Source organism: Tenrec ecaudatus, chromosome 4 (assembly GCF_050624435.1).
Source record: "Tenrec ecaudatus isolate mTenEca1 chromosome 4, mTenEca1.hap1, whole genome shotgun sequence".
Lineage (NCBI taxonomy): Eukaryota > Metazoa > Chordata > Mammalia > Afrosoricida > Tenrecidae > Tenrec > Tenrec ecaudatus.
This window is the reverse complement of record NC_134533.1, coordinates 104881463-104905043: the sequence shown is the minus strand read 5'-3', so window position 1 is coordinate 104905043 and position 23581 is coordinate 104881463. Positions and strand designations below refer to the sequence as shown.

General features: G+C 38.9%; 1 protein-coding gene across 1 annotated transcript in view; it reads right to left on the bottom strand.

Moving 5' to 3' along the window:
* The window catches only part of CUL5 (cullin 5), an 87438-nt gene that overhangs the window by 42272 nt on the left and 21585 nt on the right, over positions 1 to 23581 (bottom strand). The window contains exons 2-3 of the mRNA XM_075546550.1: positions 12693 to 12802; positions 3088 to 3187 (exon numbers count right to left, since the gene is read on the bottom strand). Of these exons, the coding sequence (XP_075402665.1) occupies positions 3088 to 3187; positions 12693 to 12802 (210 nt within the window). The remainder of the gene's footprint in view (positions 1 to 3087; positions 3188 to 12692; positions 12803 to 23581) is intronic.

Genomic DNA, 23581 nt, shown 5'->3' with positions numbered 1-23581 from the left:
CTGATACCAAGGGCTCAAGCAGAAAGAAAATGTTTTGAGAATGATGAGGGCAACAAATGTACAAATGTGTTTGACACACAATGGATGGATGTATGGATTGTGGGGTAAGAGTTGTACTAGCCCCCAATAAAATGATTTTAAAAACAAAACCCCAAAATCCCAAACTCACTGCCATCCAGAGTGACCCCTGTGGGTTTCCAAGACTCTGTTTATGGGAGTAGAAAACCCAGTCTTTCTCCCAAAGAGCTACTGGTGGTTTAGAAGTACCGACCATGTAGATTGCAGCCTAACCACTACACTACGTATACCAGCAGGGGTCCTATATTAGTAAATAGGGAAATGCAAATCAAAACCACAATGAGAAACCACTTCACACCTAATAGGACAGCTACAATAAAAAGGATGGACAATTAGTTTTAACAATGCTATGGAGAAACTGGACTCTCAAAACATTGCTTGTGGAAATGTACCATACATACGCGAGGATAAGCCGACAAGTATATATAGTAAAATGTTAAAGGACTTCGGAAAATGTCAAATATCACTATTTGACAGTTCCTTATAATGTTAAGCATGGTTACCATATGGCCCAGCAAATATTATCCCCAGGCAAATATTCAAGAGAAACAAAACCATATGTCAATGTACAAACTCATACATGAATATTCATAAACCAAACCAAAACAAACTCATTGCCTATACCAACTCATGGTGACCCTATAGGATGGAACTGCCCCTGTGAGTTTCTGTGATTCTAACTTTGACATATAATTCATATATATCATATACCTCAATAGTTCAATCACATCAAGAAGAGTTGTATAATCATAATCACAATTATTTTTAAAACATTTTCTTCATTCTCATAGTTTTCAAATCCTGTTTTCTCTCCCACCCGACGTACTGTAACTCAGTGGTTCTCAACCTTACTAATGCTATGACCCTTTAATACAGCTCCTCATGTTGTGGTGACTCCCCCAACCATAAAATTATTTTGCTGCTACTTCATAACTGTAATTTTGCTACTTTTATCAATTGGGTGACCCACAGGTAGAGAACCGCTGCTGTAACTCGTATCTTTCTGGAACCATGGTGGTGCAATGGTTAAGCACTTAACATTTCAAAAGTCTAGAAGTTCAAATCCACCCAGAGGCCCTGGAGAAAGAGATGGCAATATGCTTCCATAAAGATTACTGCTAAGAAAATCATGTGGGAAGTCCTAGTCTACCAGAGGGCTATTATGAGTTAGAATCATCTCCATGTCACCCAACAACCACTTAAACCGATAAGCTCAATTAAACACCATTAAAACCATTGAAAACCACACACCTATATGTGGCATTGCCCTATCATCCTATTATGCTGACATTCCTAGAATTGTCCTGAATTAGTTAAAGTCTATCTTCAAGTTATTGCTTAGGTGTAGGACATATTCTTCAACATTTGTTAACCATACCTAAGATGAGTCTATTTTTAAAAATTGGTTTTTGAATCATTTATCTTCACTGAAAATCATAAATAGGCTGATATATTTTCAATGCAAATGGACACTGTATTTCCAAATCAGTTAACATTTCTAAGTAAAATTAAAAATTCCAAATAAGTCAATTTCCTATAAATCTAAAGTTTCCGAAACACATTTATCAAGATTGCAGAATAAATATTATGAATAAAACATTTGATTTTCCTACATAATATCCAATATGACACCACTCTTACATCATAGTGGACACTGGCTGAATTAAGTAATGTCCCAATTTCATTATCTTTTTTTGTCATCTAAAAATGACATTTTCTTTTCAGCCTTGGCCATAGAAGCAAGATGACAAAGGGAACATCACTGTTTGGAAAGAGTCACAATAAGACACACAGTTGTGCCACCATGGCTGCTTCAAGGCTCCCAGTCTCAGAAACCGACGGGATGGCCAAGGTGGCTCTGCTGCCGAGTACAGGGAAAGCACATCTGGAGCACCAGTGCTAAACACGACGCATGAGGAGGGCTGGGCGAACGACACCTAGAAACGGTGTCCCACAGAGTCAGGCACGGACTCCATAACTAACATCTAAGAGGGCAGCTTGCAGCACACACTCCCTCCAGCTTAAGGATTTCAATGGCTAATTGTACAATTAAAATTCTCATTTTTTTAAAAAGGGGAAAAACCCTCCACACTTCAAATCTTCAACTTCTATTTCACAAGATTAAAATAAAATGTACTAATATTATGCAAGACATTCACATAATTGAAAGGCCAGCAAGTGGGTTTAGTTCAAACCCACCTGGTGCTCTAAGGGAGGAAGATGTGACCACCTACTTCCATAAAGATTTACAGCCTTGGAAACCACTGAGCAGCTCCACCCTGTCCTATGGCGTCACCGTGTTAATGCATAAAAAGAAAAATAACCTAATAGCCTTGGGCCCCTTCTTCAACATGGAGAAAAATTCAATAGTGATTCAATATAATACTTGGCTTTTCCATTAATTTGTCCAAGAGAAAGGGGTGTTCAAAACAAAGCAAGCAAAACTAGTAGTTGCACTTTAACGAACGCGTCAATGAACTTCACCCTCATTTCAATAATGCTAAAACCTTTAAACATTTGACCAAGACTGAAAAGTTTAAGCCAGCAGTCAAAGGACTTCATAGCAGTCAGAGAGTATGTGGAATTAAAGCAAATCACTGTCACCTTAAAAGTATGTACTGGTTCTGAGAGAGAAAAATAGATATATGTGGATTGAGGTACAGTCCAAAAAGGGGGTGGGAAGGATTTATAAACAGTTATGAATATACGAATCCCTTAGAAATCAAACAAAAGGAACCCACTGCTGTTGAGGCGATCCCAGTTCTCGGTGACCCTAGAGAGCAGAGTAGAACTGCTCCTTCTCAATATGCTTTTGACAGGAAAAATGCCACGGGTGGCAACCCCAACAAATGGCAATCGTGTCAATTAAATTTTTTTAAATTATGTGTCACATGTAAATGGAAGAGCATTTTCACCTCAGGCAATCCTACCTTCAAAAAGGGAAAATACGTCAGTCTCTGAATACATTTTAAAAATAGATCTAATATAAAGTAAAGACATCAAACTTACTGCCTGGGCTTGCTTAATAAATTCAAGAATGTCTTCTTTTAAAGCCTGATGAATTTTTGCTGGGCCTTTATCATCCCATAGACACACTGCATGCACATCCCTGTAAAAATAAAGCAAGGATACAGACATTAACAACGGACAAGAACAGAGACAGGCTCATCTTAAATTTTCTATGAATGTCATTTCCAGCCATGGATCATGAAAGATCAAGCTAGCTGCAAGGGAGTCCAAAGAAGCGAATGTTAAGCTATTTAGTATCTAACAGTGGGATTTAAGTAAAGAGAAGAAACCAGAGAGTGGATGCTGGCTTTGCTAATCAACAGTGTCTGTCATAGAAACTCTCTATATTAGAAAAATCTAGCAGAAAAAAATTAAAATATAGAAGAATAAAAAAATACATTTAATAGGCATGAAAGAATACTTAAGAATATATGCACAAAAAAAGAATATATGCACACACATTTTTAAAAGATGTGTTTAAAGGCCATATTATCTAATTATTGTAATAAGTCCAAAAATTCTTTACTGTTTGGAGATTAAGTACCCAGATAATACATGGATAATAAAAATGTTACAAATTAGAAAAGCAATGAAAAGGAAAATAGTGTAATACCATCAAATCTATGATAACAACAGAAGCAATATTTAGAAGAATATTATAGGTTTCAATGCTTTTATTATTTTAGAAAGAATAAAAAATTTAACAGAACTCAAAATTTATCTTTTAAAAGAAAATTGGGGGTGGTGAGGGAGGGGGGGGGGAAATGAGAAGCTGATTCCAGGGACTCAAGTAGAAAAAAAATGTTTTGCCAATGAGAATGGCAACAAATGTACTAATGTGCTTGACAGAATAGATGTTTGTACGGATTATGATAAGAGTTGTATGAGCCCCAATAAAATGATCTTTTTTCAAAAAGTAGAAAATCAAATCAAAAAGAAGACAATATAAAACATATATTAATCTGTTAGCAAGCATATAAAAATTAGAAGAATATTTTTTCAAAGAATTTTTTACTTTTATACTTGTGCTTTACTTTCTATTTCATTGATGCTTATTACAGACAGGCCTATTATCTTCTTTTTCGTACTTTCATTTTTTTAAAATCGTTTTATTAGGGGCTCATACAACTCTTACCACAGTCCATACATATATCAATTGTGTATAGCACATCCGTACATTGATTGCCCTCAACATTCTCAAAGCATTTGCTCTCCACTTAAGCCCCTGGCATCAGGTCCTCATTTTTCCCCCTCCCTCCCCGCTCACCCCTCCCTCATGAACCCTTGATAATTTATAAATTATTATTTTGTCATATCTTGTCCTGTCCGACGTCTCCCTTCACCCACTTTTCTGTTGTCCGTCCCGTCCCCCAGGGAGGAGGCCACATGTGGATACTTGTAATCGGTTCCCCCTTTCCACTCCATCTTCCCTTTACCTTCCAGGTATCGCCACTCTCAGCACTGGTCCTGAAGGGATCATCCACCCTGGATTCCCTGTGTTGTCAGTTCCTATCTGTACCAGTGCACATCCTCTCGTCTAGCCAGGTTTGTAAGGTAGAATTGGGATCATGATAGTGGGGTGGGGAGGAAGCCTTTTCCTACTTTCTTTGGGTTTAATTTGCAAGTGTTTCCATTGTTTCTTGAATGGAAGCTTAGATATGCAAACTCACTGTCACTGAGTTGATTCTGATTCATAATGCCCTTTTAGGACAGGCTAGAACTACCTATACATTTCCAAGACTGTACACTTTTAAGGGAGTAGGAAGTCGCATCTTTCTCCCTCAGAGGAGCTAGTAGTTTCAAAGTGCTGTGTGGTCAGTCAGCATCCCAACATGTAACCCACCAAGGAGCCATCATTTCCAGCAATCGTACAGGACAGGATAAACTGCCCCGGGGAGTGGGAGATGGGGGTTCCGAGGCTGTAGTTTTTTACAGGAGTAAAAAGCCCCGGCTTTCCCTGCAAAGCAGCTTCTGGCTTCATACTGCTGACCTTGCAGTTAGCAGTCTGACATGAAAGTCCTAGGCCACCAGTGCTCCTAGGATAGGGTTAAGGGCCCTAATTTATAGTATAAATAGTTTAGCAAACATAACTAAAAAATATAAACAATAGGATAAACTAGACAACTGGGACCTCCTAAAACTTAAACACTGATCACCTCAAGACTTCTCCAAAAGAGAAACTACACGCTGGGACAAACAACTAAAAGTTATGAAAAGTTTCAGCAACAGAAAGGCACATACTCTACTTCAAAAATGGGCAGAAGACATGAACAGACAATTGACCAAAAAAGACATTCAGGTGGCCAACAAATACATGTAGAAATGCTTACAATCATTAGACACTATCTGACACACTGCTATTGAGTCAATTCTGACTGATAGCACCTCTTATAGGAAAAAGTAGAACTGTTCCTTAAGGATTTTGAGGCTGTAAACCATAGGTTCCCTAACTAACTTATTTGGGTTACTTCCCCCTTTACAGAAAAAAAAAAAAATTAACTCAGTGCCCCTAGCAATGAAAAACTTTTCTATGACAGCCCATCCATAATCCAGGGTAAAGTGTATATATCAGCTTTTACGGCCCACCCCTCATATTGTTCCAGCACCACCACCCCCAGAGGGTGGGGCAATATCACTCGCTTTATGTAAAATTGCTGCAAATCTCTGTAAAAATAGACAACTTCATCTTTTTCCCATGGAACAGCTGGTGAGTTTGAAGCACTGATCTTGCAGTTAGCAGCCCAAACCGTAACCCAAACTACTATCAGAGATCATTAAACATTAGAGATGCAAAACCAAGAACAGTGAGATGTCGTCTCACCCCAGCAAAAATAGCAAGCCTCTGAGGTCCTTTCTCAGAAAGTACATTCAGCATCAAGCCACCAGACCTTCCAACTGAGTCTGAGAACTATATATTAGTGTTATTTTTAAGTTTTATGTATGACTTTTCTCTATTTTTGGATCTGTCTCTCTGAGGATGAAACCAAAATCCCTTTTTAATACCTTCCATCATCTATGTCCTCTAACGATGTGGTAGCCTCTTCTCAAATAGTCCCTTCCTTTGTAGCATATACTACCTTTGTACAACCTCTCCCACAGTACACCAGTATCTACCTTTATGATCCAACACATATGGGAGAAAATATAGCATACAATCTCAAAAATTATGTTCTAAAATACCATGGCTTCTGTCTTGCACATTTGTGCATGTTTTCTACTTATTTTCTAGAAAAAAACTGTAGTGTATATACATACAATGGAACATAATGCAACAATGAAAAATAACACAGAATCTGTGAGACTTCTTACAACATGGATCTATCTGTCAGAAAATATGCTGACTGAAAAAGTCAAACATAAAAGGGAAAGTACTGTATGAGACAGTATTATAAAAAGTCAAGAATAGGTTTATACACAGAAAGAAACATTCTTTGATGATTCACAGGGAAGAGAGAAGGAGGGAAGGAAACACTAATTAAATATTAGTTAAGAATTATTCTGGTAATAGGAAAGGCAATGCACAATATGGGAGAATTAAGCACAAAGAAGACCCTGAGATATATGATAGAATAAAAGCAAATTCAATTAATGTTTTAGCATACACACACCTGCAATTAACAATAATTTGTAAATGGAAACATATTTATTCTAAATAGGTAGGGGAGGTTGTAAAGGAATAAACTTGTACACATATATAGGTATGGTGGTAGGTATTTCTACAAACATATTTGTAAATGCTGCATATAAACTTGTAAATATATTAGAACACGGAGGGGACACACAGTTAGAGAAACAACTTAGACACTTGAACTGACTTAGCAGACCTGAAGGCCAAGGATCACAGTCTCAGAGTTCAAGGGTAATTGGCCAAGCACAGTTCATAATGTGCTGCATTCTATTCTGCTTAGTAGTGCGTGTGGTCTTTTGAATGAATATGTAAGATACAACTATTGGCCTCGTCATACTTATTGTTCAAAAAGAGAAAAACTAAGCTGAAATGAAAATATGAAATGAGGCCACTTTCGATCTACTCAAACTCATATGTGTTGCCATCAACTTGATGCCAACTCATAGTGAGTGACCCTATAGGACAGAGTAGAACTGCCCTTGTGGTTTCTGAGACTGTAACTTTTGATAGGAAGATAAAGCCTCGTCTTTCTCAGAGCAGCCAGCAGCCCAATGCGTAACCACTACACCAATGGGCTGTCAAATGGGACTAGCAGACAATGTGAAGAATGTACCTCTCAGAGCAACTAGCTCGGTAAACCAACCGGGCAATATCTGTCCCGAAGCAAAGATCAGAAAACAAAGAGAAACAAGGAAACTGAACAGATGGAGTAAAGAACGCAGGGAGGACACAGGAGGTGTGCTGATGCATTGTGGAGATTGCAACCCATGTCATGGAACAACTTGTGGATAAAGTATTCATTGAGAAATGAATTTGCTCTGTAAATTTTCACCTAGAGCACAATAAAGTGAATGTGTTGTGTGTGTGTACAATGACTAAGATTTAGAAAGCTTTTAGATATTGGATGTCATAATTTCAACGATGGCATTATAATTCATCCAGGAATGCTTTCACCTGAGAAGATCACATCCTGATAGAAATAATGTGCTGTGTGGCTACCCACTTCGCCAACTCTAACATTTCTGTTCAGGGGACGCTGTAAGTTGGGCAGGCCAGCCCTCTCCATTCCTTCCCCCATTCATTAGTGCTCATTAAACAAGCAGTTTTAAAGACAGTAAATCATGATGTCAACATAAACTGGCCAATAACAAAACACTCAACTTAGTAATACTTTAAGAAAAAACAAGTAAGTTTCACAAGGCCTCAGCTGTTTCTTATTGAACTTTAAATTCTCACAGGGAGAATCACAGATATAAATTAATATTATGCAATTACTACTGAACTATTTTCCTAAATAATAAATCAATGATGTAGTTGAGTTTCATTGGTATTCAGAAAAGTTATTACAACAGGCATGATATTACTTACTATGCTTAGAAAGATCTGTTTCCAAGATTGTCCCATGTCTGGTCACTTGGATTTGGGGGAAATTTCCACCATTCTCTGATAAAAAGGGCTCACTGACCCTAAACTTTTGTGCAAACAATACAGTTTATGTCAAACACCCGGGTCTAGAATTTTGGTGCATGCTAGACAGGGTGCCCACATGACTAGTCTCCAGTAAAGCCACGGGCACTGAGTCCCTAATGGGCTACTCCGATAATCAATACTTTACAAGTGTGGGCACAATTAGCTGCTGGGGGAATTATGTGCATCCTGCGAAATCCCACAGAGAGAGGACTGTGGGGAACTTGTGTCTGACTTCCCCTGGACTCTACTACATGTACCCTTTCACTAAAATGATGTTTCAGATCCTCTTGCTATAATAAATTCAGGGTTTCAGGCCGGTTCCGCCCAGTTCAATCATAGCTAAGCAGCAAAACTGAGCAAATACGGACTTTTATTAAAATCTGGGTGAACTAGAGTGAAATAAGTTATGAGATAACTTCAATCATAGCTAAGTAGTAAAATTGAGCAAATATGAATTTTTATTAAAATCTGGTGAAATGAGATTAACCTATGGTATGCAGCAAGTAGATACTTAAACCAAATCTCTTGCCCCCAGAGTTGGAAAACAGTGCCACCTGGCTCAAAGAGTGTAGCCGACTGCACCACTCTGAATGCTTGTCACTCTCTTCATTTTTCCTAAAATCCAATTTCCTGTACCAGGCCAATACCATTTCATTTCAGCTCACAGATGCCTAGGATATCAATCTTTATGCAGTCGATTTCATTTGTATGACTTCCAATTTTCCTAGATTTCTACTTTGTACATTCCAAATTCCAAATATTAATCGTTGCACATAGCTGTTTATTCTCATTTTAAGTTGTGACCCATCAACAAATGAAAGTCCCCAAAGCTTAACTCCAACCACAACATAATGGTTGACTCTAATTTTATAAGGCAGCTCTTCCTCTTTGAGGGCCTTCTAATCTGAAGGCACCATCAGTATCTTCCAGCACCTGACAGTGCTCTGCTGCGATTCATGAGGTTCCCAGTAGCTAACTCTTCAGAAGTGAACAGCCCAGTCCTTCCTTCCTCACAGGTTAGAATCTCCGCTGAAACTTTGGGTAACCCTGCTGATAAATGAAATACTGGTGACAAAGCTTCTGGCATCACACAGCACGAAAGCCACCACAGTACAACAAACTGACAGATATGTGGTAGAATTTCTATTATTTATTATTATCAGTTGCTAATTAGTATTTATGAAATCACATGTTTGTGCTTTAGTGGCTAAACATTTTACTACTTACCATGTGTATTTTTGAATGGGTCAACTTGGATTCTTAAAACTGACAAGATGAAAAAGAGCCTAAAAAATCTTTCCTGTCTCTTGGACTTAAAACATAACTGTCTGGCTCCATAATATCCTAATTGTGCTAATACCTAGAAAAGGCAGTTAGATTTTGTGTCAACTTGACCCTGTGTGAACATTGTGTTGTGGTGGAGTCCAACCTATCAATCAGGTTACAGCCTAATGACACCTCCTTGGGGGTGTGACCCTTTTCTGTAAGAAAGACAATTAGAAATGTTCTTCTCCCTAGTCCTTGGCGTTCTTGTTTGCTAGGACTTTATGTCTGCCTACAGGACAGCCCCACATGAGCTGTGAACCTAGAAAGCTAGCAGAGCCCTGTCATGTTCCCACCGACTCTGTATCCACTGGCCGAGGATGTTCTTGCATCACCTTTCTGTGTCATTGGCCTTCAGCTATGTGAGGACGAGGGATTTGGCTACCACTGGGCTAGCGGACTTTAGCTGGACTGGGGTAGGAAGCTTTCTTGATATAAAATTACTTCTTGATATAAAGTTATTTCTGATACATATGTGAGTCTAACAGGCAATAACTTTGAATTCTGAATTCACAGACGTGAACTGCCTGATTCTGGCTAACTGAAACTGCCTGGTCTGCGTGGTTTCAATCTTGGCATAGCTGTATTGAACCCAAAGCAGGCATCGGCTCAACGAATGGGCAGTTGGCAGACCACTGCGAATATAAGATACCCTTTTGTGGAGCCATGAGCTATGAGAACATCATAGGTTCTAGCTAGACTTTCCGAGTCCCTTGCAGATGCCCACAGAAAAGAGCTAACTCTGACACAACCATCTGAAATCACACTACTAATCAGCTTATATTTCTGACACATAGACTAATTTTGACTGTGGCAAACACTACAAGCTAAGAAAGAGAAAGAGTTATAACAAGCATTTGACCCCTTGAGCAAACCCCTCAACTCCCTCTCAGGGATGCTCACTATTACTGATGTATGCTTAACTTTCTAGATTAGTTGCCCTCTGCAGCTATGAATCGATAACCTGACTTTACTTTTGTCTTTTTCCCAGTGGATAGCTAAGCCTTAGCTAAAACAATTTAGTTATTAAGTGCAACTGTCCTAAGAAAGAAAATTTCTAGATCACTCACTAGAAAACCATCAGGAATAAAGGTAGAAGGTGATGTAAACCCACTTTGAAAACTTTTGAAAATTCACAATTCCATCCTAACCAATTTCTAAACATGACACGTCTACCTGGTTGAATTATATTAGCATGTTTTTATGTAAAAACATTTTTGTCCCATATACCATAGTGAGTGCAGCCACCACCTATTCCTATTATAATTTGTCTTAAGATTTTTCAGAAACAAGAGATTCCTGGCCAAGAAACAGATTTATTCCATTTCCCAAGGGATATGAATGAAAACTGGTAACAAAATCAGGTTAAATTCCAAGAGATAGGAAACAAACCAGGGTGAGTCTATAAGCAGTCTGATAAGCACACATGTAAGGCCCACTAGCATTCTATCTTATCAAGTTTAAAATGTGACAATTTGCTGATCAATTGAAGATGTATTAAGCAACAACTGGTTTCTTCTTTTGTTTTTAAGTTTCTACATTAAGAGACTGACTAGTAAAGACATGAGGCCTTTGGTTCAGAGGAAAAATGCTTTGGTCCCTTTTGTCTGGATAAAAATAAAAAGGGAAAAATGTACAAGCTTCCTTTCTTGAATGGGATCTATGGATTTTGTAACGAGAAAAAAGTAAATCTCAGCCCCTAGAGAAGCAGGGAGGAAGGAGAGGGCATCACTGATCTTTGCTTTCAGAACCCTTCCTCGAAGCTGTCCCCTCTTCTTGAAGAAAACCTCGAGTTGCCTTTCCAAGCTGCTGTGAAGGAACTGAGTTCAAACTGACTGCTGGGCCTACAATCCACTTGGCAGTACTCTGTGTGAGACAGTAGGGATGACCCTACTTCTGCACTGTCCACACAGATCACCTTCAAGTGCTGTCCACATGAGTGAGGCAACTGAGCTAAGCCCAAACTGTAACTAACTGCCTATAGGCAGTCCATCCTTCTGAAACCAAAGATGGATGAATAGAACGCACTGTAATGAGAGGAACCAGTGACAGGTCACACTCCGGCCTCGTACTGTCTAACAAATGTAAGTACTGCTTGGAATACCGTATATACTTGTGTATAAACAAGAGTTTTTCAGTACATTTTTAATGGTGTGTTTGTGGTAAAATTAGGTGCTGTGGCTGATATTCAGGTCAGCTTATACTTGAGCATATATGGTAACTATTATTGGTAACTCCATTCTTTCCAAAACTATGTGACCACTGGAATTGTACATCTTATGTGTACACAATGACTGTCAGTGGCACTGCCTCAATCCCAGAAGGTTTTCAAATCAACTTCAACTTACTGGCCAGAATCATGCTGTACTTGAATCAATAATGCCTTGTGCCAGTTTAAAAGAATGGTACAAAGAGAAACTGATAAGACCTTTAGTTATCCTTGTTCACAGGATTTGTTTTAACTGGTTAAATCGGGACTCTTAGAGGGGAAATGGATCTCGCTCTTTTCCTCAGATCCTACTGATAATAACGGTTCTGAGCAAAAGAGGAAGCACAGCAGGCCCAAGCAGGCTCCTTAGGAAGGCCAGCTTACAAGGCTGGCCCTTGGACGACCTCTAGGACCTGGACTAGTCAATCATCTCCTACAGTGAAGTAAAGTATTCCCAAAATGATGGCCCTTGTGCCTAAATTGACTGTAAGAACAATGCAGTCTGTGCTGAACAGCAGCATTTCTTCTGGGAGTCCAAAATCTTGGGCTATGCTGCACAGAGGCTGCCTATGTAAACAGACCTCAATGATAAATCTGAGCACCGAGTCTCTACCAAGCTTCCCTGGTAAAAAACTTCACACATATGGCTGCAACTTGTTGCTGGGAGATTCATGCTGGTCCTGTGTCACTCTACTGGGAGACGACTCTGGAAGCCTGTACCTTTTCCCTTAGCTGACTTTATTGTGTGTCCTTTTGCTGCAAGGAAACACAGCTGTGAGTACAACTATATTCTGGGTCTCCTGAGTCCTTCCTAGAAATTTCTGCCTTGGGGGAAAATTTTGCAAGACCCCTGATATACAGGTGATAATTTTGGTAAACAGACCAATCTAGATTTATATAGTGCATTTTAGCATAGAAACACATCACCAAAATTTCATTTAATTAACAGAAAGTTAGAATTAACAGATTACTTACGAAAACAGATCAAACCACTGTTGTTTTGTAACAGATTCCTGACGTAAAAGCTTCAAAACAATAGGACGCATGAAATCCCATTTATCTTCAAACTGAAGAGAACCTTTATTCTTAAAAAAAAAGGAAAAAGAAAAAAATAGCTTAATTTAAATGCAGTAAAATAAAGCAAAAAATGTTCTATAATTTCTATCTTCTTTTTTTTTTCCACCCTACCCTCTCCCCTATATCTTCTAATAGATAGCTAGAGAAATGCAAAGTTCAAATTTTAAAAGAACTGTTTTCCTATAATGGAACTCCTATAAGCTTAACCTGCTATCAAAGTACCATAAGAAGATCACCATAGAGGAGGAGGGAAATTAACTGTTGAAATGTACACAGCAAAAAATTTGATTTTGATCAAAGAAATGGCCCGGACTCTGTCTTAGCCTTCTGGTAGGGACCTCTGGGCCCTATGATGCTGTGTCTGATGAATAGGAGTGAGCACCTGTACAGTGTGAAGGAGGGCACTGGTCATGCCAGAAAGACTTAACAGTGCAAGCTGTGGTGGGAGCTTTGGGTAACATAAAACCATAGCCAACCCAGGTGGTAGTTATATAATCTGCTGTCAACTTGAAAAGGCAGAGTCTAGTCTGTCAATCAGGCTCAGCTTGATGACCTCATTTGAAGGCAGCACAGAGATAAATGGATGACTGGAGGCCAGATACAGACAAGACTCTCTGATGACAAGACACATGGACCTACTCTAGAGCTGTGGAACTCGAGGAGTCTCGTGGAGACCCATGCCAGCGCTGAGATGCTTCCACCACCACTGGATCCACAAGACTTTCTACCCACTGACCCGTATCTTTCTGTGTTTGGCATCATTTCATGTGTTTCGTGAGTCTGAAGAGGAATTTATAGATTGGTGTTGGACATATTGGCTAACATCGGACTTTATGGAGACTTGATCTGAACCGGGCTGGGATATTTTCTTAATACACATGGCTACTGGGAAATGTTAAGTGCCCTGACTTCACAACAGAGCAGAAAGTAGAAACTGTTTGGAAGCCCATGTGTCTCTTCCTTTGGCTGATCTTAAACTCTTATTCTTTCCCTGAAGTAAAACATAACCAAAGCAGGTTTTGGTGCATTCTAAAAATCTACATGGAGAACTATCAAAACCTGGGTGTGCTTTGAGGAACTCCTAACCTTACACTTGGTGTCATAAATGAAAACAGGTTTAGAAGTCAACTAAGTCCACATGAAAGAAGCATACAAGCCTGCGTGATCCAAAGATGACAACAGCAAAATGCAAATATGACAAAGAAAAAAGTATAAGAGCTAAAATTGTGAACACCCAATGTGTGGAAGGCAGTGGAGGACAGTGGGAGCCCAAGATCCATCATCTGCAGAGTATCTAATCCAATTAAGCCACTGGCGGAACCCCTCTAGCCACAGGCAAAGGTCTGGAACAGTGTTACTCTGGCACGCAGTTCATTGTAATGCTGATTATGCTGGATCAAGTTTGATACTGAGTCAGTAGACCTCCCTTTAGACCAGCAGTTCTCAATCAGTGGGTGGTGATCCCTTTGGGGTCAAACAACCCTTTCACAGGGGTCACCAATTCATAACAGTAGCAAAATTGCAGTTATGAAGTAGTAACAAAATTAATGTTATGGTTGGGGTCACCACAAGGAACGGTATTAAAGGGGGTCAGCAAGAGGAAGGTTGAGAACCACTGCTTTAGGCCCAACCTGAATTTAAGTGTAAGGATCTCTTGCCTGTTCTATGACAAAAATATCTTCCCTGACTTTGAAATATTGATAGGAGCCTTTTCTTTTTCACTTATTGTTTGTATTTTTATGTTTATATTACTATTGTTTATCTGGGTCACATTATTTCATTTGTATTCTTCACAGTTTCGGTTGGGTTTACCAGTCTGTGAATCACAGAAGTGGATGCACAGAGATAAAAGCTGATGCAAGGGGATTTATAGGGGATTGGGGGGGTGGGTGGACAAAAATGAGTGGCTCTGGGGAGTAAACATTGAAGGTGGGAGGGGGAGGGAGTACTAGAACAGAAATATGGAACGCACAAGAGGAGTCAAGCAGGTTGTAGCACAGTGCCTAGAACCGTGTCTTTTGCCCCACCTGCCTATATCCCAGTGCTCAAAGAGTCTGGGTTTGAGGTCTTTACAATCGTTTCTAAAACATTCTCTATAGGCTCACACAGCCTGATCTCTTTCCTTTGCGAGCCGCTGGTAGAGTCTGCACTGTTGACTTTGTGCTTCACAGTCCAGCACGTAGCCAACAGTCTCACTGGGGCTCCTTTCAAATTCTGCGGGGGAAATAATACAACAAAAAGAGCCACTTTCCTTTTATAAAAACAAAAATCTTTATGCATGGGAAGCAGAGAATGGGAAGAAAGTATATATGGGTGAATCCTTTATTCTCATATATTAAGAAGCCAAGCAGGTTGTGTTCCTGGGGTGGAGGGAAGCCTTTACCCTGGTGAATTGGAGATGAGTCCCCAATTACATTCTCATAATTAATACTGCTCTCTACTACATCACCCTGTAATAGTGATACCTTAAGGCACATGGCTCTACCTATAGGAACAGATGTGCTCTCTAGACTCTGAAGACAGTCCCTTCCCCTTAACTGCCCCAGCACTGGTATTAGGCTACTCCTCCAATGTTCTCAGGAACCTTTAAGGTTAGGGGACAGCCCACTTTTGTTAAGTATGTAGTTACCTGTAATTAAGGGGACCTGCACACTTACACACACACACACACACACACACACACACACACACTCCTGTATATAAGCCTTGGTTGGAAACATATTCTCTCCCTGCATGGACCTGGCTCCTGAAGTTATGACTGTCCAGGTGAGTCCTTGCATGCTTACCTCACACTGATGGAAATGAAAACCACATATATAGTTAGACATTGTCTAGTTGGGCATAAAGCAACATATACCTCTATTAGTAAATCAAACAAGCGACACATCAAAAGAATGTGATCTCATAATCGTGAATAGTTTATCTAAAGAAAGTGAAAGTGATTCAATTTTAGGGGAAAACTATTACAAAGTTATTACATTAACAGTTCTCTAAATATTTCTGGTTCTTTTTCCTTTCAGAAAAGGAGTTCTAATAGTGCAGTTTTTAAAGCCATTGGTTGCTAACTGTACAGTCAGTTTGTTCTGTTTTATATGATTATTGTTGCTGATCTTTTGTTTTGATTTTGTTGTCCTGGTTTCATGTTTTTCTGTATAGGGAAGCCAGAATGGGTGGATTTATGAAGACAGTAATGGAATTAATAATTATCTGGGGGCATGGAAGGAGAGGGTGGGGGAAACGGAGAGTCAAAACAAATGGGTACAAGAAAAAAAAGCTCCAAAGTTGATTGCGGGGCTAACTGCACAACTCTTCTTAATATGACTGAACTACGGAATCGTTTGATGTGTTAATTATAACTCGAAAAAACTAATTTAAAAATATTTATAGCCTTGTAAACTCTATGGAGCAGTTCTACTCAGTCCGATAGGTCTACAGTGAGTGAGAATTAAGCTTGATTTGGAGGGGGCGAGGAGGTTGTCTCTTTTTAAGCACCTGCTGAAACTGCATTTTTCTGTTCCTCTGCAAGTTGACTAAGGCCACGAGACTTGGTGAGGCAAATAAATTTCAACCCAAACCATTAATTTTACCAATACCAAATATCCTTATGAAACTCATTATTTTTACTACATGAATGATGCTCATTCACTTGTATCAGAGGCATCACCTGACCTTCATGGACCCTGCAGAGTTCATATGGAAACTATATACAGAATCTGTGAATTATCTGAAATCATATCCCAGAAGCAGTTTTCCAAATGTATGTTCTTACACTTAAGTGAGCTAATCACATGAGATTTGTGTAACTTAACCCATATCTACTGATCTTTTTGGAATATGTTCGGAACCTGCAGCTTTAATAAATTCATCACAGAAATGTTAAAGGGTCTATAACCCCCAAAATCCAATCAACATTTTACTAAACGATATTGTAAAAGAAAGTGATGTTTCTTTTACATGAGGGGGCTTAAAAAAGTTTGTGAAACAATTGATGGGTGTAGGAACTGTGGTAAGAGCTGTAAGAGCCCCCAATAAAATGATTTGAAACATACAAGCAAAACACACACACACACAAAGTTTGTATAAAAAATTCCATTATATTTTATTTTTTCCATACATTTTTTGAAGGCCCCCCTCATCTAAAACACAATTAATTTTAAAAGTCATTATTCTTGTAAGCAACCTGCTCCAGGTGCATACTTCTATTACATAATATTCTCTTATTATAAGACTCATGGGAGATACTCAAATCTCAGTATCAGGATTAGCTGTGTTTCTCTCCAGAAAAACTGATTTGTTTTTATCTCGTTAATCAGGTAAGTAACTTTGGTTTCCTCTAGTGTTGGCTAATGAGAAATTCAGAGTCCTATCTGTACTCACTGTGAACTAAACTTATGTCTGGCTTCATATTATTTTTCTATTGTTATTATTTTCCCACAATCCTCATTACTTCATTTACTCTCCCCTCTGGGGATAAGGTGTGAGAGTTAGCAAATATTAAAGAACCATGGAAAGAACATACCAACCTTTTCTTTTATAGTCTGTGACAGGGAGAATCATATACCCTCTTTAACAAAAAACGTTTTCCTAACTATAACCAATTCTACTCCCATACGCCTTTTCAGTAAGTTATAAAACTAATAAGCATTCCCTTTTGTTACTAGATGCCAATGAGTTGATTTGACTCACAGCGACCCCATGTGACACAAGAGAACTGTCCCATGGGGCTTTTTAGGCTGTAATCTCTAGGGAATAGAACATCAGGTCTTTCTTCCACAGAGCCACTGGGTGGGTGAAACCACCAACCTTTAAGTTAGCACTTGAGGGTTACAATCATTTGTGCGACCAGGGCTACTAAATAAAGTATAAATTCTTCCTTTTAATTAGCAACAGGGTAAGTTTTTCTTTAGCTATTCTATATTACTTTTTTCATCAAATAGGAGACCAAAACATAGTTCCTATTTTTGGGTCCTAACTATCTGGAGAGTACAAAGCTTAAACAAAATTGATTTCAAATATGTGGTACTGCTGTACATTAAAAAAAGTATAAACCCTTAAAAATAAAAATGGTACAGCGTAACCATGCACTTGAGCTACATTCTACTTCAGCTTTGAATCCTGGGGAGTTATTAAAAAAACAGGAAATACATATTGGCTTGTCTTTTGATGAAAGAAAAGATTAGCTGAGAAAAGATTTCTTGCCTTACACTCATTAAAAGGATTTAATAATTTAAAATTTGTCTTTTTTTAATGGTCTTTATGAAAATTTGATAACAGAATCCCAAAGTGATGCTGAAGAAGGGTAGGTATGAGAGGGCTCTGGGAAGTGAAATTTTGATTGCTTCCATTTTTCCAACGGTGTAGAAACAAGGATGGTGCCTGAAAAGATGAGGCGGCAGTACTGGCATTTTGAGAGAAAGATGGGAAACAAACAGTTTAAAAAGCGGAATAAACAATTAGAGAAAAGTGTTGTATGTTTGCGCTCACTTATAATATGAGATCACGAGTTTAAGATGAACATAAATAGAGTAACTGTCTTTTCTCTACCGACATTCAGCTTCACAGGTATTGGCTCTGACAGGTAGAGAGACAGATTTAACAAAGGTGGTGGTTTTGCCAAGAGTCAAAAAGTTTTCTAAACAAGAGTCAAAAAGTTTTCAAGGGAATAATTATGATTGGACTGAATTTATACAGGGTAAGTAAGTAAGCTAACTCACTTTTGATTTGCATCTCTAATGACTAATGATCCATGGTGGTGCAATGGGTTAAATGTATAGCTCGTTGCTAACTGCAAGGTCAGTGGTTCAAACCAACCAGCCACTCCTTGGATTAAGATGAGGCTGTCTGTTCCTCCAAAGTTTTCCGTCTCAGAAACCCAAGTATGTAATTCTATTCTGTCCTATAGGGTTGTTATGAGTTGTAATCGACTTGGATGGTAGTGGGTTGGGTCAACCTGCCCCCCCCAAAAACAAAACAACTTTCTAGCATCAGGTCAATTTTGACTCACAGCAGTCCTACAGAACAGAGTAGAAGTGCCTCTGTGGGTTTCCAAGATGGTAACTTGTTACAGGAGTACAAGAGCTAGTCTTTCTCCCCGGAGCAGCTCATGGTTTCGCACTGCTGACCTTGCGTGTAGCCACTACATCACCAGGCATTGGAGAAGAGAGAAAAAAAGAGTATCAAGAAGAGAAACAGATATCTACTTCAAACTATGACGGGAAGCTCCTCCTGCCTTAAACAACTGTAAAATCAATAGATCCTGCAATGTGATTCCTGAGAAAAGAAAACAAATTAAGTGAACCCTTGCAATGTCCAAAGCCTACTACTGTCTAAAGAGAAGATGGTACCCAAACAGAGCCTGGTAGTCTCATTAATATGAGGGACAGCGTTGTAGTTTGCCAAAGTACGTGATTAGAATCTACAGCACAGATTATGAGAAGAGGAAGTTACACAGAGAGCGAACTCTCGAGATTTGTAGAGGGGTCCGCTTTAACCTCCCTGGCAGTCTAATATGTCAGTGATTTTGTACCCAAATTCTTCATTGTTTGGGAAGTGAAAAAATTTCATAATCAGGGAAAATCTGTATTCTGACATGACGGTGCCAAAAAATGGAGTTGCAAGTAATTTATTGGTGGTCCAATATCATTTCCGCAGGGGTTACCCCGCCATTTCCTGAAGTATGTTTAGGCCCAGAAATTTCCAAATGTCATCTTTGGTCACTGGTTCCCACTTTCTGCTTCTTGAAAACTTATGAAGCAGAGCAGCGGATTGTTGCTCTTTGTACCAGTTTGTCTCCATAACAATTTTTTCAGTGACCACATTGGTCAGAAATAATTGTAGGTATGCCAAAGGGTTGCTGTGGTCAACGTCTACTCTCATACCAGGTGCTCCAGTAAGCGGGAATCTTGGGGGAGCTGCCTGATCTGTACCGTAGACAATAAGAGCACCAAGTTTGCACATAGGTGAGCTCAGGTGCGGAATGGTCACTTGTCGCCACTTACCTGATCAGTGTCAGTGTCGGACAATGAATTTCCCTAGAACCACTAAGTCGCTGTCATTTATCTGGTCTAAAACTCCTTTTGTGCTAAAATGACACTTTTTTGGAGTGGCGACACTGCATGCAGAGAACACTGCTGGACCGGGAAGCAGGTAAGGGACTTCTCTGCAGTGTAATCCCGAGTGTGTCTCGGGGTAACCTCTTCTGACCGTTAACACTTATCCCAAGTCACACTCAGATTACCGCCAGGGAGGTTAAGTCTTTCTTTGGCTGAGTGCTGATCTGCATAGGTGTGTAAAGAAATCTTTCTGAGGCTAGGAAAGAAGTAGGCAAAATAATCGCCATCGCTCACAGGCTAGAATGGTTTGGGTTGCCTCTAATCAATACACTAAGGAGTGGGAAGTGTTCTCAAAAGGCATTGCTTTCAAAGTAGACCCAAAGTAGCCCTACTCCAAATACAAGTCTATATTTATACAAATAATACTAAAAAGCAAGCTCTAAAAGGATCAACCCACCCAAACCAAATGTACTGCTGACGAGTTCATTTCAACTTATAGCTACCCTATAGGTCCCGGTAAATCTTTACAGAAAAGCAGCCTGCCATTATCTTCTCCCATAGACTAGCTGGTGGATTACACAACCCCTGACCTTTCAGTTAGCAGCAGAACTATCAGGGTGCCTAAATGGATCAAACGGATCATCCCAGTCCAAACCAAATTTATTTAAAGAAAAAAAAAATTAAATCCAGACATAATTCATAAAAATCTGTTGGTAGATACTGATCCAGAAATAGCACAGATGGTAGATGTGCACAAAGACATTAAATCAGCTGTTATATATTCCACATGTTCAGAGAAAGTATGAATATGATAAAGATGGGAATAAAAAGATTGAAAAAGAAGAGTTACCAGTGAGCTGTGGGAAGATCTAACCTACATTGTAATCAGTCATGGAGTGATTGAAAAAAGGATGGTTAAAATGTTTCCTAATTTGATGAAAAGTATAAATCCACAGATCTAAGACATTAAACAATAAAGTGGTGGACAAACTCACTAAAGGCCCTAGTAAAGTGGACTTACTGGAACCAAGGCATTAGAAGAAGTGAGTTAGAAAGACAGGAATCAGAGTAGGATGGTAGGAATCAGAGTAGGATGCATGAAATTATGCAATTAAAAAATATTCAAAGGTGTCATTTAACAAAAATTTCTCATTCTATTCTTTTATTTAATCATTCCATTGCAAGCTACGGTCTGCTAAGCCTCTAAATGCAAATATATCACACCTAAATTTAATTTTGGATTAGATAAAGGAAATTCAAAAAGTTCATGGAAAGTATGAAGTAATCAATGGAATTTTCCAATGAATTTTTGAAGTTCTCACTTGTAAGCCAAGAAATTTTGTGTATGTAATATCTGTTATTCAAAACAGATTTCCTTTTACTAATTTTAAAACTGAGTCTCAAACCAGTCACACTAGTTGAGTCTGACCAGAATTTTAAATTTGGGGAGAGCAAAGATGATAACCAGAATAGGAAAAATTATAGGCTGAAGTCTTAAGAATGAAAGACTCGAGACAAAGTGAATCCTTTCAGGATCCTAATGACCAGCACTGGATTACTTCCAGGACTATGGAGAGGGACAACACATTCCTAATAGTACAGTTTGGTACCATCTTTCAGCCTGGCATAACTTTTTTCCACTCAGCAGATCAAGAGATCTGGTTGCTGTACAACGTGTAAGCTGCTTTTGTTCTCTAATACGGAGATTAGGTTTCTAGCAGGGCACTGATCTGTAATTTTTCCTATTGCAGTTAGCATTCAGAGTCACCCACATTTTCAAAATTTGAGTTTGTTCTGGTGTTACTTTGTCAGTCATGGCTGACCTGGTTCAAAGTTCCCTTTTAAAATATTTTCCTGTAGCTTTCCATGGGTAGATACAATATTCTAATATATGTATGTTTGAGTTCTCTCTGCTACTTCCCTTTAGATTCCCTGAGTGGTACAAAATGTTACCACAGCCACTGCTAAACAAAAGGCTGGAGGTCAAAGTCTACCCCCAGAGGCCTTGGAAGAGAGGCCTGGCCAATGAGTGCCAACAAACCAGCTACTAAAATCCTTCTGGAGCACAGTTCTACTCTGACCCACATAACATTGCATGAGTTAAATCAACTTGATAGCCAACTTTTCTGAAAGTTACTTTGGTATAACTGTCAGTATAAATGTGTCACTTACTCCATCTTTTTGACCTTATAACACTTTACAGATCATTATATGTTAGGTGCTGTTTTAAATAATTTACAAGTATTAAGAGATTAATATTTACAACTACTTTATGAGTCAGCGGAATTAAGTATTATTATCACTCCCATTTTACAGCTGGAAAACACTGCGCAGTAACCTGAGAAGTTATTTTTTTTTTTAAGGTAACAAGGATTTAAACCCTAGTAGTCAAACTGTTTAGAGCTGAATTCATAAAACTGCTTACTGTCCTCTTCTAGATGCAGCATAAAGAGACTTCTAGACTAGGGACACAACATCCATCCTCTTCATCAAACTTGTGAACTGCAAAAATTTCAAGATTAAGGAAACCTAGTGGCACAGTGAGCTGAGCATTAGGCTGCTAACCACAAGGTTGGTGGTTCAAACTCACCTGTTCCACAAGAGATACATGAGGTTGTCTGCTCCCATAAAGATCTACTGTTTTGGAAACTCTAAGGAGCTTTTCTATTCTGCTCTATAAGTCAGAATAAGCTCGATGGCAATGGATCTCTTGTTTTGGGTGTTTGTTTTTTAAACATTTTATTAGGGGCTCATACAACTCTTATCACAATCCACACATACATACATCAATTGTATAAAGCACATCCATACATTCTTTGCCCTAATCACTCTCAAAGCATTTGCTTTCCACTTAAGCCCTCTGCATCAGGTCCTCTTTTTTTCCCCCCTCCCTCCCCTTTCCCCCCTCCCTCATGAGCCCTTGATAATTTATAGATTATTATTTTGTCATATCTTGCTCTATCCGGAGTCTCCCTTCCCCCCCTTCTCTGCCGTCCCTCTCGCAGGGAGGTCACATGTGGATCCTTGTAATCAGTTCCCCCTTTCCAACCCACTCACCCTCCACTCTCCAAGCATGGCCCCTCACACCCCTGGTCCTGAAGGTATCGTCCACCCTGGATTTCCTGTGCCTCCAGCTCCCGTATGGGTGTTTTTTTAATAGTGTAACAAATTATCTGGATAGGTACCGGATTTTATCAAGCTTAAAACTATTTTAAAATTTTAATTTATGTTTTTGTTTTGAAATGAAATAAAATATTAATGAAAATACAATCTAAATCATTTGTATGGTGTTATAACTAAATATAGGGGGTAGGGGGACTTGCTCTATTGGATCATATTGAAATTAAGAACTTTAGTTCCTTAAAAGACACCAACACAAGAATGAAAAAGCAACCTCTAAGAGTGGGAGAAAATATCTGTAATATGAACATACAAGTGCTTCTCTAGAGTACGTAAAGAACTTCTAAAATTTAATGAGAAAGACAAGTCAACATTAAAATGTAACTAAAAACTTGAAAAGTCCTCTCACAAATATATCTAAATGATAAATATCGGTATGAAAAGATACTCGACATCATTAATCATTAATTATAAAAATTAAACCCACAATTTAAAACATCTACCTACTTAAAATATAAAATAACTCTAATACCAAGTATTAAAGAACTAGAGGAACCTCATCCTGTGGTCAGGGGGTAAATTGGATGAAATACTTTACAAAAACTACCAAGTAGT